This window comes from Gnatocerus cornutus, chromosome 3, assembly GCF_029298725.1.
Source record: "Gnatocerus cornutus isolate USDA-ARS CGAHR chromosome 3, icGnaCorn1.1, whole genome shotgun sequence".
In the NCBI taxonomy this organism is placed as follows: domain Eukaryota; kingdom Metazoa; phylum Arthropoda; class Insecta; order Coleoptera; family Tenebrionidae; genus Gnatocerus; species Gnatocerus cornutus.
In genome coordinates this window covers 12,898,107-12,915,438 of record NC_142235.1, presented here as the reverse complement: position 1 = coordinate 12,915,438, position 17,332 = coordinate 12,898,107, and the positions used below count along the sequence as shown (strand labels likewise).

The 17,332-nt window shown below is 31.8% G+C and overlaps 3 protein-coding genes across 3 annotated transcripts; 2 read left to right on the top strand and 1 right to left on the bottom strand.

Moving 5' to 3' along the window:
• Positions 1-6,968: 6,968 nt before the first annotated feature.
• Positions 6,969-8,653, top strand: LOC148177092 (putative cytochrome P450 6a14). The gene is made up of 3 exons (XM_088031684.1): positions 6,969-8,070; positions 8,115-8,366; positions 8,414-8,653. The coding sequence occupies exons 1-3, from the start codon at positions 6,975-6,977 to the stop codon at positions 8,578-8,580; spliced, it is 1,515 nt and encodes a 504-aa protein (XP_087887810.1). The 5' UTR covers positions 6,969-6,974; the 3' UTR covers positions 8,581-8,653.
• LOC148177091 (farnesol dehydrogenase-like) lies at positions 8,577-12,435 on the bottom strand. Its single transcript, XM_088031685.1, has 4 exons — positions 12,266-12,435; positions 11,707-12,162; positions 9,038-9,193; positions 8,577-8,676 (listed from the first exon to the last, which is right to left on the bottom strand). The coding sequence occupies exons 1-4, from the start codon at positions 12,371-12,373 to the stop codon at positions 8,647-8,649; spliced, it is 750 nt and encodes a 249-aa protein (XP_087887811.1). The 5' UTR covers positions 12,374-12,435; the 3' UTR covers positions 8,577-8,646.
• Positions 12,436-16,417: 3,982 nt separating this feature from the next.
• On the top strand, positions 16,418-17,316 carry LOC148177090 (farnesol dehydrogenase-like). Its single transcript, XM_088032066.1, has 4 exons — positions 16,418-16,525; positions 16,572-17,033; positions 17,073-17,228; positions 17,275-17,316. The coding sequence occupies exons 1-4, from the start codon at positions 16,418-16,420 to the stop codon at positions 17,314-17,316; spliced, it is 768 nt and encodes a 255-aa protein (XP_087888192.1).
• Positions 17,317-17,332: the final 16 nt, after the last annotated feature.

Below are 17,332 nucleotides of genomic sequence, written 5' to 3'. Positions count from 1 at the left end.
TTATCAAAAGGTGGGCTACCTATAGAACATAACAGTTTTTTGGCTACTAAAACTTTGTCACGCAGTGTTTTAGTTGATAATAAATTTAAATAAATTAGATTTAGATATTAGTTCATCTTGTCATTTCTTGTGTTTCAACGAATCCGCGGGTATTTAATAAAATCAATTCTACCAAATTTTAAAATGGATATTTGGGTACTTCCGAATAACACAAAATATTACAGCTGGGTAAAGAATATGTTCTAGAGCAACATTTTTTTTTATAAAATTGAAAAAACACTCGATCACGATTTTTTTTTTCGATAAATCGCTTATGCCAAATCGCAGAAATAATCGCAAATAATCGCGGAAAATGCAAGATTGTAGAAAAAATATGTGTGTATTTCGAGCGCAAATTCAAATTGCCGTTTTCCGGGGTCGATTTCAAGTGTGACTTGCGTTACTGCAAATCCCATTTGCAACATAGCAACGCCAATCACATTGCTCATACCTTGGCAACTGTTGCAAATTTGCGTTAACGCAGTGACTTGAAATCGACCCGTTCGAGAGGTTGTCGCGCAACATTAGACTTTTTGTCTCTTTCAATCGGCCATGTAAATTTTTAGGCTCTTAATACACAAATAGCTATTAAAATTTGTGTTGTTGTACTTTTGCCATCAGCTACTTATATTAACGTGAGTTTCAAAATTATGAAAGATATCCATCGATCTAGAAGAATTCTAAGTAATACTGGTGTATTAAACTATAACACTAATTTGTTTTTACTTTTTATACGTGGACGTCAAAAAACTATACATTTATACGCATCACGAAAAAATAAAAAATAACATATCTTGGCACAACTAAATATTTCAAAAATTGAGAACAAATGTCCACCTCCATGAATGTTTTCATCATTTTGGAAAAGTTTAAAAAGTTGCTACAGTAACACAATTTGAGATATGTATAAAGAAATCATTGAAAATGTAAAATCATGTTTTGGGTAATTATTTTAACAAAGTTGGAGAAATTGCCAAAACACAGAAGTAACAATATAGAGCTATGCTGGTTTCTAAAAATCAAATAGTTACGGGAGCGCTAAAAAGCTTTCAATCGTCTAATCTTTTTATTTTAACCTGACGGTCATGTATGGGAGACAACTCGGTGCTGACCTTTTTGGTCTTATGGCTACTTGAGAAAACATTCCACCCTGCCTGCGGCAAAGGACCAAATGGCCAAATATGCAATAAAATGCATAACAATCAATGTATGAAATGCAATTAATCCGTTGCCCTATATAGAATAGACTGTTTAAATGTAATGTTGTAATGCAAGTTATTAATTGAGGTCTACTTCAAGAGTCAAAAGCGAATTTTTTGTCAACAAAGATGAGTTTGATTGCACTAAATCTAAACTCAAAATACTACACTCAACTGAGAAAAAAAAGGTTCTGAAACTGTTCAGAAGTCACTGCTTTTTAATTATATTATCGATTGAAAATCATTTGCAATCGTTAATCTAATTATTAAAATGTCGACAAAATGTCTTAAAATTTATTTTTAGAAATCTTGCATGAGGGTTAAAATGTTATTATATTCAGATGTCTTCAATTCTTGGTAAGAAGTAGGTATAAAGTTGGGGTCCCAATGGTCAATCGCCGGTCGGCCGAGTTGTAGTCGTCGAACCGTGATTAGGATTAGAGACCCCCTGTTGTGAGGGGCTGTAAATCATGGCAACATTGAAGTGTTGGTTGCCGACTTTTTGTAAATTGGGAATCATTTTTACATGCAATTTTATTTTTTTCTAAAGAAACTGTTCATGTGGGGAAAAAACCAAGGAGTTTCCCGGATGTAGAATAAAATCCCTCATCTATCGAGTCGTAGTTCAAGCAAAAATTCCTAAAACTGTGCCCGTAAAACCATGACGTTTTTTCAGTTTTTATTTTTTTAAAATAAATTTATAAGAAATTTTTGAAAATCAAGGAGTTTCCCGTGTACATTTCGATATTATCTACACGTACAAAAAAAATCAAAACTCCAACCCTTAATTTGTGGCCGTAAAAAGTAATGGCGTTTTGCGCTATTTCCTATGCACTTCGGCCGGGGTAGGACAGGTGGTTATCCAAATTTTAAGAGATAAAGCAAACACGTTAAGGGGATATCTAACAAACTGTAACGGTAAATTCTGCTTCAAAATTCTGCGTAAAGGAAAAATTATATGTAACATTTTAAACATCCAAACGTCAAATGTAGCATCTCCCTTCAACCCTCATTATTTGTAGACGGCACTCTTTTAAGGGCCCCACAAACCTCGTTCTTGCACGACGTGTTTGAACGACGGTTTCGACTGTTAGAACGAAACGGTCGGAAAAACCGAGGTCTGTGGGCAAAAACCAAAACCGTCGTGTTGAACCGACACTTTTACCCACAAACCTCGGTTTTTCCGACCGTTTCGTTCTAACAGTCGAAACCGTCGTTCAAACACGTCGTGCAAGAACGAGGTTTCTGAACGACGGTTTCGACGGTTGGAACGAACGGTCGGAAAAACCGAGGTCTGTGGGCAAAAACCGTCGTGTTGAACCGTCGTTCCAAAATATCAGAAATCTTTGAAATCCGTCCGTCTTCGTTCCATTGGTTCGGGTAAACACGAGGTGTGTGGGCAAAAACCGTCGTGCTTTTTCAGTGTCGTTCGTGCTATTTTGCTTTCAACAGTCTTCTGCTGCTGCATATCTCAACTCTTCTATAATAATAGTTTAACTGGCCAACAGTCACTCGTTTTGTTAACTCTTTCGTCCATAATTTGGAATAATCCGAGTGCGTTTCAGAAAATGTCAAGCGTTTTAATTGAATATGTACTCATTATTTAATTTGATTTCGGAAATCATCAGCTGTGATTCAAATTAACCACTTTAATTTTGAAAAACGTACATTTAACTCACCCGTCAAATTAATATCAGAAAACACTATTTGAAAGTCAGATTTGATCATTTGCACATATTTTCCCTCGGATTGCAACTGTGGTAGGAAATTGATTTACTACATTTATACTTATACCTAAAATATTAATTTATAAGCGCTAATTTCGGAAGCTTAGTAGTAAGAAAGGCCCATTATTAATTACATCTTAATGACGTAATAATTAGTGATCAACGGGGAAAGTTTGAATTAATTTGATTAGAAATTTAATCAGACTCATCATCACTTTATTTAACGACAAATTAATGAACGATTAATGATAAATTAATTTGACATCAAATTTGAAAGCCCTAATTAATTTCTAATCGAATAAATTACATTTCACTTTATTTAATTTAATAAATAAATCTTGTTAATCTGAAGTAAAAGAAATCAACGCATTCTGAAATTATAACAATTGATATTTTCTGGAATTTTTTAAAAACATGTAGGAAGCCACGGCGCCGCTACTGACAACACTATGATTCTGTATATCACTTCAAAACCGACCAAAAATTACCGAAGGTGTGTGGCGCTCCGGCTTCGTTCTTCGTTCCAACAGTTTGAACCGTCGTTCAAAAACGTCGTGCACGAACGAGGTTTGTGGGGCCCTTTATTACCCATGGTCAGTCTGCTTACTACGATAATAAAACCATAAATAAAAACTAGTTCTTAAAACCCCAGCTCAAGTGGTTGGGTTATTATTACCATCATCTTGTGGTCAGGACAATAGCTAATAGTTTTGACTGCACTGATGACCAAATTATTATTGCTCATGGCCAGTAAATCTTAAATATTACAGTTCATCAAACGCTCTAGTGCGGTTATGGCTTTGACTTTTCAAATCGTTTACAGCCACTTTACCGCAAACCCCCATAAACATAATAACCCTCAAGTGGTTGGGTCTCATCTGCCTTGAAATGAACCGTAATAAATATTTTTACCCAGCTGGTCAGTCTTACAAATCGAAACAATGAAATTCCTCAAAATACGACTTGAAGTGCAATTATATGAAACTTACAAATAGAATTATAATAATTATCTTATAACTCGATTGATTGACACGGTGAACTTGTGGAATGAACTTATTATCTCTTGTAAACTATAACAATATAGCCAATTATTCTGTTTTACTTATTTTTAAGATATTCGTATGTGGTTGAACTACCTCACCGATTTCGATAAATTCCATGTTGTCGCCATTTTCTTGAAGATCAAATTCGTTGTGATTCCATTCTAATTTTCTAATTTTATATAAAACATACCTTTATGAAAATAAAGATCTGCTATTGTTAGTCTTGAGAAAGACTGTTTGAAATTCGAACTCGAAACTCAGGAACCAAAAAAATACAGAAAAAAAGGAAGACCCACGTTGACGACGCTGAATTTTACTAGAAACTGATTCTTTTCCAAAGTGTAAGCACTAAATAAATTCTCACCCCCACATTTGCCCTTTTACTTTATTTTTAAACCCACATAATAAGAGAAACTAGAAAGTCTCAAAAACTTGGCGTCTTGGTGAGTTTATATACCTGAGATAATCAGATTATACCATCCATTTTTATCCACTGTCCAAGAAAATCTCATTCCCTCATTAGCTCTTTCTTTGCAGTTTATGAGGGTCAAAGATCAAATATGCCGAAAAAACATTGAAACTTCCGGTAATCCAGAATTCCTAGACGTGTTTTGAATGTTGTGTCTTGATTATTGTTATCGGTCAGCTCTATTAAGTATAGCAATCAATAAATAGACGTCTAAAATCAGATAGTTTTAAAAATTAATTTAATTAAATTAAAGTTAAATTTTTCAAAATTAAATTTTTGCTCTAAAATTTACACCCATGAAACATAAAAATTACAATATCTCATTATTATTATTTAATGTTTATCTTCATAAATAAATTAAATTTTTCCCGAAAAAGAGAAATTTGTGTAATTGCAAAAATTGAAAATAAAAATAATTAATAGATGCCCTGCAATCTTCGAATTTTGTCCAAGATTTTTGTGAATGTAACAAAAAATAGTGAACATAAATTATAAATAATAATTAAATTCTGTTGTTTTAGTAATTGATCTATTTTTTAAAACCTTTAAATTACGAAAAATTTTTCAGTAATTTTACCACCCCAAAGTCATAATTTTGACAACAAGACGTTATACTACTGATGTGTTCTCAAAATACGTATGTGTAAATTTTAAAAAGTCTACGCATGTGGAATGCTAAAAATTATTTTGCTTTCAGCCAAGTTTTCGTATTTAATTAATCAAAAAGTCATTAAAGAATCATTTTACAAAAATTATATATAGCATTCAACATAGTGTACGTTAAACAAATTCATATGCAAAAAACAGAAAGCAAATAACTCAAATAGTTTTCGAGTAATCGTCTTTGGAAAAATACATTGAATTTGCCCTATACTGAAATTTGTTCGATGTCCCCTTAACATAAGGTTAAATTTTTCAAAATTAAATTTTTGCTCTAAAATTTTGGCATTTAGCACACTTGATAAACGAATAAAAAGTAATTAGACCTCCTAGTTTTACTATATTAAGATAAAAGTTACCAAAGCTACGGAATTTTTGACAGTGGCGGAAATTTTGGGTTTATCTTCAAAATAAAAATTCTACAAAAGTATTTTTTTTTCTCTAAAATTTCGAAATTTAGCACACTTGATAAACAAACTGAAAGTACTAAAATTTTTAAAATTTACTGTTCTACGATAAAAATTACCCAAGTTAGGGAATTAAGAAAAAAGTGATGGAATTTTTTGGATCGTCTTTAAAATAAAAATTCTTAAAGATTAGATTTTTGCTCTAAAATTGTGGCATTTGGCACACTTGATACACAAACTAACAATAATAAAACAATCAAAGTTACAGAGTTTAAAGAAAGTGCAAAAAAATTTTATTCGTTCTCTAAAATTCAATTAATAAAAATTAGATATTTAGCTCTAAAATTTTGGTATTTAGCACACTTTAAAAGAAAACCAAAAGTAACAAAACCTTTAAAATATTACTGTTTTAGAATCAAGATTACCAAAGTTCCGGAATTTTCAACAAATTTATTAAAATGACCCTGAAAAAAAAGACTATATCAAAATGAAAATTTCGAACATTACTTTTTGACATGGCAATGCAAAGCAAGCTTTATTGTCATTGTGACTGACACAAAAAAAATTTCTGACACTTGCTGTGCCGTCTATAAATTTTAAGGTTATAAAGACAAAGGACAGTTTACAATTTTTAAACATCAATCATTTTGATGTTCGAAATTTTGATTCCGCGATAGTAACTGTCCAAAATTTGACACTTTTGACACATCAATTTTATTTTGACAGGTAATTAGGATATAAATTTTAATAAAGTTGTACAACACACAAAAAAATTTCTCGTAGAATGAGCACTAAAAATACCAAAATACCAAAATGTATACTTTTTTAAAAATTAGTTTTGTTTTTTACAAATTGTTTTAAAGTTTGTTTAAATTTTTATTATTTCTGTTTCTTAGTTTTCAAAAAATCAAAACTTTTTTTTTATACGTATTTCTCTTTGTTCTATTTAATTACATATAATAATACCATTATTATTAAAGAAGAAGGTTATACATAAATTTAAAAGCGATAATAACAAAATCCAATAAAATTTTAATTAGCGACATAAACTTAGTACAATGAAGGACGTTTAATTGAGTGCGTATTATTATTTATAAAAAAAGATGTATGACTCTTACTTTTATTATACCGTTTTGAAACAAATTTAACAGTTTAATTCTTGATTTAATAATGACTTTTCAGTTTATGAGACAACAAAAACAGTACGCACAGTCCATTAACTACATAGCTTAAATTACAAACAAATTTTTATCCACTTTCTCGCCGTTTCATGCTTCCTAAAAACAATTATAGACAATGCAACACCAAACTTGCCATCGTCATCTTCAAAAGTGTTATTATCACTCAGGTGACTATCTTATCATAGTTCAATAATGACACAACACAAACAAAAGAATAAATACAACAATCTCTTCAAAATTTCTAGTACAATGTGGTTGATAACTCTACTGGTAACTGTGGCGGTGGCCACCATCGCCTACGTCAAATGGACGTACCAATATTGGAAACGCAGAAACTTCCAGCACTTGGAACCCACTTCTATCTTTGGAAACTTTGCTTCACCTGCAGCCGCGAAGGAACATCCAGGAGTGGCTTTGAAGAGTCTCTACGACACCATGAAGGCGAAAGGATGGAAGCATGGAGGAATCTACGGGTTGTTAAGCCCTGTCTACGTAGTCGTGGACTTGGATTACTTGAAGAACATCATGACGAAAGACTTCCAGTACTTCAGCGACAGAGGAACTTACCACAACGAAAAAGCAGATCCTCTTTCCGCACATTTGTTCCATCTGCGTGGTACCAAGTGGAGGAACTTACGGACGAAGTTCACTCCGACTTTCACCTCGGGGAAGATGAAGATGATGTTCCAAACCTTACTCGACTGTGAAGTTAACATGAAGAAGCAGATCGCGCGACAAGCTGAGAGGAAGGAACCCATCGATATTAAAGACGTGTTGGGGTGCTTCACCACTGACATCATCGGATCTTGTGCTTTTGGTCTCAACTGCAAGACCTTCGAGGAGGAGAACTCGCCGTTCAGACTCCACGGAAAAAAAGTATTTGAGAAGTCTTTTACGGATGAGTTGAAGAGGAGCCTCGCTGGAACGTTCCCGAGGTTGAGTCTCTTGTTCAATTTGTCAATTCACTCCCAGGATACCATTGAGTTCTTCTTGAAGATCGTCAGAGAGACTGTGGAGTATCGAGAGAAGAATAATATCACCAGGAAGGACTTCCTGCAGATGCTCATTGATATGAAGAACAACAAGCTTGCGGAAGATGAAGGGTACAATGGTGATGGAAAGTCATTGACCATTGAGGAGATCACCGCTCAGAGCTTCGTTTTCTTCATTGCGGGCTTTGAGACGTCCTCGACTACGATGACATTCGCGCTCTATGAGCTGGCGAAGAATCAAGACATCCAGGAGCGAGCCAGAGAAGAAGTGTTGAAAGTCCTCGAGAAGCACAACGGAGAACTTTCTTATGACGCTCTCCAAGAGATGAAGTACATGGGACAGGTTATCGATGGTGAGTATCTTTGGTTCAAACCCATCTCTACTCCTTAGTTCCAGAGGCTCTAAGAAAGCACCCGCCTGCAGCTCTAGTACCACGAAGATGTACCAAAGAGTACAAAGTCCCTGGAACTGACTTTGTCATGGAGAAGAATACAACTGTCTTAATTCCGATTTATGCCATCCACCACGATGAAGAGTACTACCCTGAACCGGAAAAATTCGATCCTGAGAGATTTTCCGAAGAAAATAAGAATAAAAGACACCCTTACGCTCACATCCCCTTTGGAGAAGGCCCTCGAATCTGCATAGGTAAACGTAAAACACATTTGTCACTCTTGTTCCACAAATAATTACAGGAATGCGCTTCGGCCTCATGCAATCAAAAGTTGGTCTCGCCTCTTTGCTCCGAAACTTCAAATTCACTCTCAACTCTAAAACCAAAGAGCCTTTGAAGATGAAACCGCACTCTACCGTGTTAGCAGCGGAAGGAGAGGTTTGGTTAAATGCAGAAAAAATCGATTAATTAAAAATATTTATTGTAATAAAATACTACCACCACAACAATATAAATATAAAATTGAAGATCCTCTTAGATGGGCATGATAGTCACTTCGTGGATCTTAAAATAAAAGTGAAATTAGTGACAAGGGCTATGAAATAATTATACAGTGTTTTTGAAATACATTAAACACAGTCTTTGTCAGCCTTCAGTATTCGAATTGAGTATTTTTTTACCACTTACTTGGAACGCCACTAATGACAATTTTTACTTAAAACAACAAACCTTGGATTGTTGCTAATTGTAAGCAATCAAAATTATAATTTTTAATTCAGTGGCGAACTGGAAATTTTGACCAAATATTCGATTAATTTTATCTCGAAAACAAAAAGACTTTTTAGTCAATTGATTCTACTTGTCTTCACCAATTACCGTGTTTCGTTTGGTAGTGTATTTCAAAAACACTCTGTATATAACGTACCTGGACGTGGTCCGGTGTGGATAAAGCGTAGACAACGCCATCTGCAATGTCTTCGGCTTTCAAAATTGGCATTTTCGAGAGAAATGCTTTGGTTTCAGCAGAGGCCTGCTTGTTCATTGTGGTGAGTTCGGTGGCCACCAAGCCGGGACTGACACTCTGGCATAATCAAAAACACATTTTTTATATTTTTAAATTTAGAAAATCTACTTCTTTAAGTCTTCTTGGTTTAGAAACTCAAGAACTGTCATTAAAATTATCGAAACGGCTTACTGGGGATCAAAATTTGTAAATTAATTTACAGAAAAACGTAGACTTCAATTTAGAATATTTAATTCTTGTGGTTTCTAGATTCATTTCAGTTAGTGTCAGAACCTAGAGAATTTAAACAAATAGATAAATAGCTCACTCAAATCCGAAGTTTATAGATTGATTTCCAGAAACACATTGTCTGTCCAGTAGACTTCTTAAAATCTTAAAATCTAGAATATCTATTTTTTGGGCCTTAAAAGTTATTTATTTTTAATTGCAGAAGCAGTTCGTTCAAAATTGAAAATAGCACTTTGATCCATCTTCAAATCAGACTTGATAAGCAAACTAAAACTAATAATAACTCTAAACTTTACTGTTCTAGTATAAAAATCATCAAAGTTACAGATTTTAGCAGAAAGTGGAGAAAAATTTTAGTTTGTTATCATAATAAAAATTCTTAAAAATTTTATTAGTTGTTTTAAAAGTTTTAGTATTTAGCACCCTTAATAAACAAACGTAAAGTAATAAAATTTCTAATTTTTTTTTGTTCTAGAATAGAAATTAGCAAAGTTACGAAGTTTTGCAGAAAGTGGTGGAAATGTTTAAATCGTCTTCTAAATACAAATTCTTAAAAATTAGATTTTCTGCTCTAAAACTTTAGCATTTGGCATATTTAATAAGCAATCCAAAAATAATAAATTCATTAACTTGTATGTGTTCTAGATTAAAAATTATTATCAGAGTTACGGAATTTAACAGAAAGCGGTAAGAAGACAATTCGTCTTTAAAATAAAAATTCCTAAATAAAAATTTTGGTTTTAAAATAATTTTGGCATTAAACATACTTAATAAACAAAACAAAAACAAAAAAAATCTCCAACTTTTAGAGTTCTGCAATAAAAATTACCAAAGTTACAGAACTTGGCAGAAATTGAAAATAGTCTTGAAAATAAAAATTCTTAAACGGGTCGATTTCAAGTCACTGCGTTAACACAAATTTGCAACCGTTGCCAAGGTATGAGCAATGTGATTGGCGTTGTTATGTTGCAAATGGGATTTGCAGTAACGCAAGTCACACTTGAAATCGACCCCAAAGATTAGATTGTTTGCTCTAAATTTTTGGTATTTAGCACACTTAATAAACAAACCAAAAGTAATAAAACCTCCACATTTACTGTTCTAGAATAAAAATTACCAATGTTACAAAATTTAGCAGATAGTGGTGGAAATTTTTAATCATCATAAAAATTCTTAAAAATTAGATTTTTTGCTCTAACATTTTGGTCTTTAGCACACTTAATAGATAAACCAAAAGTAATAAACCTTCCAAATTTTACTGTTTTAATATAAAAATTACTAAAGGTATGGAATTTAGCAGAAAGTAGTGGAAATTTTTGGATCGCCTGCTAAACACAAATTCTTAAAAATTAAAATTTTTACTCTAAAGTTTCGATATTGACCACACTTGATAAACAAACTTAAAGAAAAACAACTTCCAAATTTTACTGTTTTAGGATACAAATTAATAAAGTTACAAAATTTTCATTAAACTCATTAAAATAACATTGAAAAAATAATTGTCTAATACAATTAGACAGGAGTATTTGATAAAAAAAAATTGCTGGAATAAAAAGCCGCTAAAAATCGAAATTTGTAGATTCATTTTTAGAACCACATTACCAGTGAATTAGAGTTAGAAAATTATAAATCTAGGAATATATATTTTTTTGAGTCTTCTATATTAATTTTTGTGGAAATCAGAAAACTGTTAATTTGGAATTTGCGGAAATAGTTTGTTTAAAATTTAAAGCTGTTTTGTTGCTAAACTACCTAAAATATTAGAAATTTAGAATATCTACTCTCTGAGTCTTCTAAATTTATTTCCAGTGGTATCAGGAAATGGAGAATGTTAATAATAATTACAGAAACGGCCCACTCAGAAAGATTTAGTTCATCGACAGAACTTTACACACTTTTTTTTTCTTCTAGATTAATTTCCGGTATTAGCAGAAAAACAAGAGCTTTAAGAAAAATTACACAAACGGATCACACTCATAATCTAAATTTGCGGGTCAACTTGACTTCTTATTAGAATGTTATAATTTAGAAAATCTACTTCTTTTAGATTTTTTTTAGAATCAGAAGACTGGTAAGAAATTACCAAAACTAGTGTAAATATTTATTTTAAAAACGTCTACGTCTTTAGATCTTCCAAATTCATTTCTAGCATTTTAAGAACTCTGAGAATAACAATTTTGACAAAAATTACGGAAACCGCTCACTCAGAATCAAAATGTGTGAATTCATTCATAAAGTTCATAAAGCAGACTTCTTAGAATGTTGAAATCTAGAATACCAGTTCTAACACAAGCAGAAAGGTACTGAAATAAAAAAGAAAAGCAAAAAATTTCTTCACTCACCGTAACTTTAATCCTGCACCCTGAAGCCGCCATCTCCTGCCTCAAAGTCTCATTAATTGCAGTAACAGCAAACTTGGAAGCCGGATAAATATTCCAACCTGTGGTAACCTGATGCCCAAACGTGCTATTAATATGCACAATATGCCCATTAATCTTGTGCGCCTTCATGCACTTGATAGCCTCCTTGGTAGCAATACACAACGAAAGCACATTCAAATCCAACGTCTTCTTCCAATCCTCAGCATTAGTATCCATGATTCCACCCATGACGGCAGTCCCCGCATTGTTAACCAAAATATTCACAGGTCCAATCTTCTCAGTTATATACTTGAAGGCCTTGCAGACTTCTTCTTCTTTACTGACATCGGCTTTGACGGCATAAAGTTTGCCCTTCTTCCCAGAAAGTAGTTTGGCTTTCTGTTCGATGAGCTCGGCGCGACGGGCAATGCCCACAACCTGCGAAAATTTTTATTGAGACGCTCGGTGCACAAATTCATACTCGGCGGATAAAATCGCATTTCGCGCACTTGCAACATAAAATTCTTTTTTTGGGACTTACGCAGAGGCCGCATTCGACGAGTTGCTCGACGATGGCGGCTCCAATCCCGGAACTGGCGCCGGTGACGACGGCGACTTTGCCGCACCATCTGGACATAGAAAGAACCATCTTGTTCGTTGGGTGTCTGTTGGTAAACTGTAACTAAAAGTACGTTTGCTGCATTGCCAAGGTTGTAACTATTAAATTTTATTGCACTTGTTGGTTTTATAAATAAGGTCTAACCTTGCGATTTTATGGTTATCTGCGTTTCTTTTTGATTTACGTCCTGCAAGAGACATTTTTCCTAGTGAAATTGTTTTAGATAGTGTTTTGAGGTCAAAAGAATGACTTTACAAATTCAGGACATTTTATTGTCCTGTTGACTTCCGAGTTGAGTCAGGAGCTCATTTGATTGTTGTTTACAAGTTAATTGTAATTTGTAATTAGTAATTATATGACACTGCGGTCATCATCAAGGACATAAGGAATGCATTTCTGCAATTGCACAATTTGTTGGTATTTTTATCGGTTCGGTTGCATGTTTGGAATCGCTCGAAATAAATACCGACCTCAACTGATAATGCAATCATTATTTCCGGAAATGCGTTTTAAATTTTGCCACGAAAACTTATTTAGTATAAAAGTTTCTTTAATTTTCTCGTGACTTGCAGGATTTGAAAATTACATCATCAATTAACGTGTTTAGAATGATTATCGTCTAATTTGTATTTTGCTTTGTAATGTTATCTCTTGATTTACGGATGTACATTTATGGGAAATTTTCATTGTCTTTATTTTTGTACAATTTATTGTCTGTTTGTTATTTTATCAGTCTCTTTTTTTGTAGCTTATTAGATTCTAGACTTTAAGTTTATTTAATATTTTTAACTCGCAGTTAAGTCATTTGTTTAATGTACTATTTTTTAGGCTTACCCTTGTAATTTTAATTTTTCACTATTTTTTATTCAGATTTTCACTATTTTTTCAGATTTTTTTAGTTCTATTTTTAATTTTCTTAATATTATTTTACCGGTTTTTTGTTTCTTTGTTTTATATTTTCTTAACTAATTATCTTTTCAGATTCTGACTTTAATTGCTCAGTTTTCTTTAAGTTTTTCTTTAATATGACTGAGTTTTTCAGTGTTTTAGGTTCTGATCAAAATATTTCTATTTATTTTTGAGTTTAATTATTTTAAAACTGTTTAAATGTTCTTTGATTTCTTGATATTTTACAAAAACAGAAAGACTAATAAAGCAAAAAACTGAAAAATTAAAAAAACTAGAAAACAAAAAATGAAAAACGAATCTCTAAAACTACGAAAATGCGAAACTGAAAAGCTACAAAACTATAAAACTATGAAACTATAAAACTTTGAAACTTTGAAACTTTGAAACTTTGAAACTATGAAACTGTAAAACTCTAAAACTAAAACTATGAAGCTGTGAAACTATAAAATTATATTACTGTTAAACGGTGAAACTATGAAACTATGAAACAATGAAACTATAAAACTATAAAACTTTGAAACTATAAAAATATGAAACTATGAAACTATGAAACTATGAAACTATAAAATTATGAAATTAAAATTATGAAGCTGTGAAACTATGAAATTATGTTACTGTTAAACGGTGAAACTATGAAACTATGAAATTATGAAATTATAAAACTATAAAACTAAGAAACTTTGAAACTATGAAAATATGAAATTATAAAACTTTTAAACTATAAAACTATAGAACTATGAAACTATGAAATTATGAAACTGTAAAACTATGAAACTAAAACTATGAAATTATAAAACTATGAAACTATAAAACTATGAAACTATGAAACTATGAAACTATGAAACTATGAAACTATGAAACTATGAAACTCTAAAACTATAAAACTAAAACTATGAAACTATGAAGCTGTGAAACTATGATACTGTAAGACGGTGAAACTATGAAAAAGTGAAACTGTAAAAATATAAAACTATCAATCTTCAAAACTATAACACTATTAATCTATAAAACTATGAAACTACAAAACTACAAAACTACGAAATTACGAAACTACGAAACCAGAAAACTATGAAACCATGAAACTATGAATTTATGAAACTATGAAACTATGAAACTATGAAACTATGAAATTATAAAACTATAAAACTATGAAACTATGATACTGTAAAACGGTGAAACTATGAAACAGTGAAACTGTAAAATTATAAAACTATTAATCTTCAAAACTATAACACTATTAATATATAAAACTATAAAACTACAAAACTACGAAACTATGAAACTACGAAATTACGAAACTATAAAACTATGAAACCATAAAACAATTAAACTATAAAACTATAAAGCTATAAAACTATGAAACTATGAAACTCTAAAACTATAAAACTAAAACTATGAAACTATGAAGCTGTGAAACTAGGATACTGTAAAACGGTGAAACTATGATAAAGTGAAACTGTAAAAATATAAAACTATCAATCTTCAAAACTATAACACTATTAATCTATAAAACTATGAAACTACAAAACTACAAAACTACGAAATTACGAAACTACGAAACCAGAAAACCATAAAACTATGAAACTATAAAGCTATAAATTTATGAAACTATGAAACTATGAAACTATGAAACTATGAAATTATGAAATTATGAAACTATAAAACTATGAAACTATGACACTATGAAACAATGAATCTATAAAACTATGAAACAGTAAAACTGTAAAATTATAAAACTGTTAATCTTCAAAACTATAACACTATTAATCTATAAAACTATAAAACTACAAAACTACGAAACTATGAAACTACGAAACTACGAAACTATAAAACTATGAAACCATGAAACTATGAAACTATAAAGCTATAAAACTATGAAACTATAAATCTATGAAATTATGTTATGAAACGGTGAAACTAAAATCTTGAAACTGTGAATTTAAAACTCTAGAACTCTAAAACTGCAACTGTAAAACTCTTAATTCCTAGTATTCAATTTCCTAGTTTTTTAGTTTTTTAGCTTCTCAGTTTTCTAGTGTTTAGATACTCAGTTCTTCTAGTTTCTTGGTTTCTTATTTTTTCAATTTGCCACTTGCTCAGTTTTATTTGTTTTTCCAATTTCTTAGTTTTTAATTTCTATAATAACTCAGTTGTACTCTTGTTTCTTAGTTTACTAGTTTGCGAATTTCCTACTTTTTTAGTTTTCTTGTTTCTAAATTTACTAATTTCTTAGTTTCGTAGTTTCTTAATTTTCCAGTTGTTTATACTTTTTCTCAGATTTTTACTCTCTTACTAGCTTTGTTATCAAATTTTTCAGTTGCTTAAATTCTCAGTTTTTTTTATTTTTGTTTTATCATTTCTTAATGTTTTAGTTTCTCAGATCTTTACTTATCTAGTTTTTCAAGTTTCTAGTTTCTCAGTTTTATGGTTTCTAAATTTCCTCATTTTTCAATTTCTTGCGCAACAATTTATTAGCTTCCTAGTTTTCGTTTCAATTTCCTAGTTTAATTCAGTTTACTCAGTTTATTAATTTTTTAGAAATATAAATAAACAAAATACTTGAATAAGCAAAAAATAAACAGGCTCAACTAAGAAACAGCTAAACTATCAAATAAACCTTAAGCTGAGCACTGGAAAAACAGAGTAAACTAGTAATTTAATACATTAAAAGTACCTAAAAATTGCAAAATTGGGTAACTGATACACCAACAATAAAGAAATTGACAAATAAAAAACTAACAAGATCGAAAACACAGAAACAAAGAAAAATATAGAATTTGTCAAACTGTAAAGCAGAATAATTAAAATTGAATTTCTAAAACTATGAAACGAAAAACAACGAAACTCTGAATCTATGGAACTATAAAATTGTAAAATTATAAAACTGTGATTATATGAAACTCTAAAACTCTCAAACTATAAAAAAGCGAAAAATCAAGAAATCATAGAACCATTTCTTTCTAGACTAAAACAAATGACATAATAGCCGATCATTAAGTCAATCGTAGATAAAATCCATTTGGCACTAAATTGCTTGCAGTTTTTACATTGTTCGTGCGCCGATTTCAAACACGACAAACCTAAACTAAAAACCTAAAAAGACCTAAACTACATAGAAACTACAACTTATAGACTATAAACATAGAACTTTAACAAAACTCTAAAATGGTACTTTCATGGGACAGATGGATTGGCAAAGTCGCTGTCGTGACAGGAGCAAGTTCTGGAATCGGCGAATCCATCGCTAAACACCTCGTCGAAAAAGGACTAATCGTAAGACAACAAAACCCCATATCAAGACAAAATTAACTTTTTTCAGGTTGCTGGTTTGGCAAGACGCTCCAAAAGAATCGAAGAACAATCCAAACAATTGTCAGAAAAGCCAGGCAAACTCTTCGCTGTCAAAACTGATATCAGCAAGGAAGAAGACATCGTCAACGCTTTCAAATGGATTGACGATAATTTCGGGCAAGTCCACATTCTTATTAACAATGCTGGCGTTGCCAAAGACAATCTATTGTCTAACGGAGATGCAGAAGCTTGGAGGAAAACTTTCGATGTCAATGTCTTAGGACTGTGTATAGCAACAAGAGAAGCGGTGAAGAGAATGACAGCGAGTGGGGTCAACGGTCAGATTATCCACATTAACAGCGTTTGTGGTCATAAAATTGTTAATTTTCCTGGATTTAACGTGTACACTGCTAGCAAACACGCAGTGACTGCTTTGGCAGAGACGCTAAGACACGAACTGGTTGCTACCAAGTCGAAGATTAAAGTCACTGTAAGTTTATAATGTCAAATTTACTAACATTGTCTTCAGAGTTTAAGTCCTGGACTTGTCGTTAGTGAGATGACAACTTTTAACACTGAATTTAGTGAACATCGTCAACAGGCGGTAAAAGCATCGCCAATTTTAAAGAGTGAAGATATTGCGGAAGCTGTTGGTTACATTCTGTCCACTCCTGAGGACCTTTTGGTACGTCTTCAGTCTCTTTCTTTTGATGTTAACTTTGTTTTTCTAGGTTGAGGAGCTTATTGTAACACCCGTTGGAGAAAACTTCTGATTTTTGCTGTTCTTTT

Excerpts from the sequence above, each read along its gene's own strand:
- LOC148177092 (XM_088031684.1), top strand. The coding sequence starts at position 6,975 with ATGTGGTTGATAACTCTACTGGTAACTGTGGCGGTGGCCACCATCGCC. Across the intron at positions 8,071-8,114 it reads CATGGGACAGGTTATCGATG|AGGCTCTAAGAAAGCACCCG; the intron begins GTGAGTATCTTT and ends CCTTAGTTCCAG. Across the intron at positions 8,367-8,413 it reads AGGCCCTCGAATCTGCATAG|GAATGCGCTTCGGCCTCATG; the intron begins GTAAACGTAAAA and ends AAATAATTACAG.
- LOC148177090 (XM_088032066.1), top strand. The coding sequence starts at position 16,418 with ATGGTACTTTCATGGGACAGATGGATTGGCAAAGTCGCTGTCGTGACA. Across the intron at positions 16,526-16,571 it reads TCGTCGAAAAAGGACTAATC|GTTGCTGGTTTGGCAAGACG; the intron begins GTAAGACAACAA and ends AACTTTTTTCAG. Across the intron at positions 17,034-17,072 it reads AGTCGAAGATTAAAGTCACT|AGTTTAAGTCCTGGACTTGT; the intron begins GTAAGTTTATAA and ends CATTGTCTTCAG.
- LOC148177091 (XM_088031685.1), bottom strand. The coding sequence starts at position 12,373 with ATGGTTCTTTCTATGTCCAGATGGTGCGGCAAAGTCGCCGTCGTCACC. Across the intron at positions 12,163-12,265 it reads TCGTCGAATGCGGCCTCTGC|GTTGTGGGCATTGCCCGTCG; the intron begins GTAAGTCCCAAA and ends AAATTTTCGCAG. Across the intron at positions 9,194-11,706 it reads GGTGCAGGATTAAAGTTACG|AGTGTCAGTCCCGGCTTGGT; the intron begins GTGAGTGAAGAA and ends TGATTATGCCAG.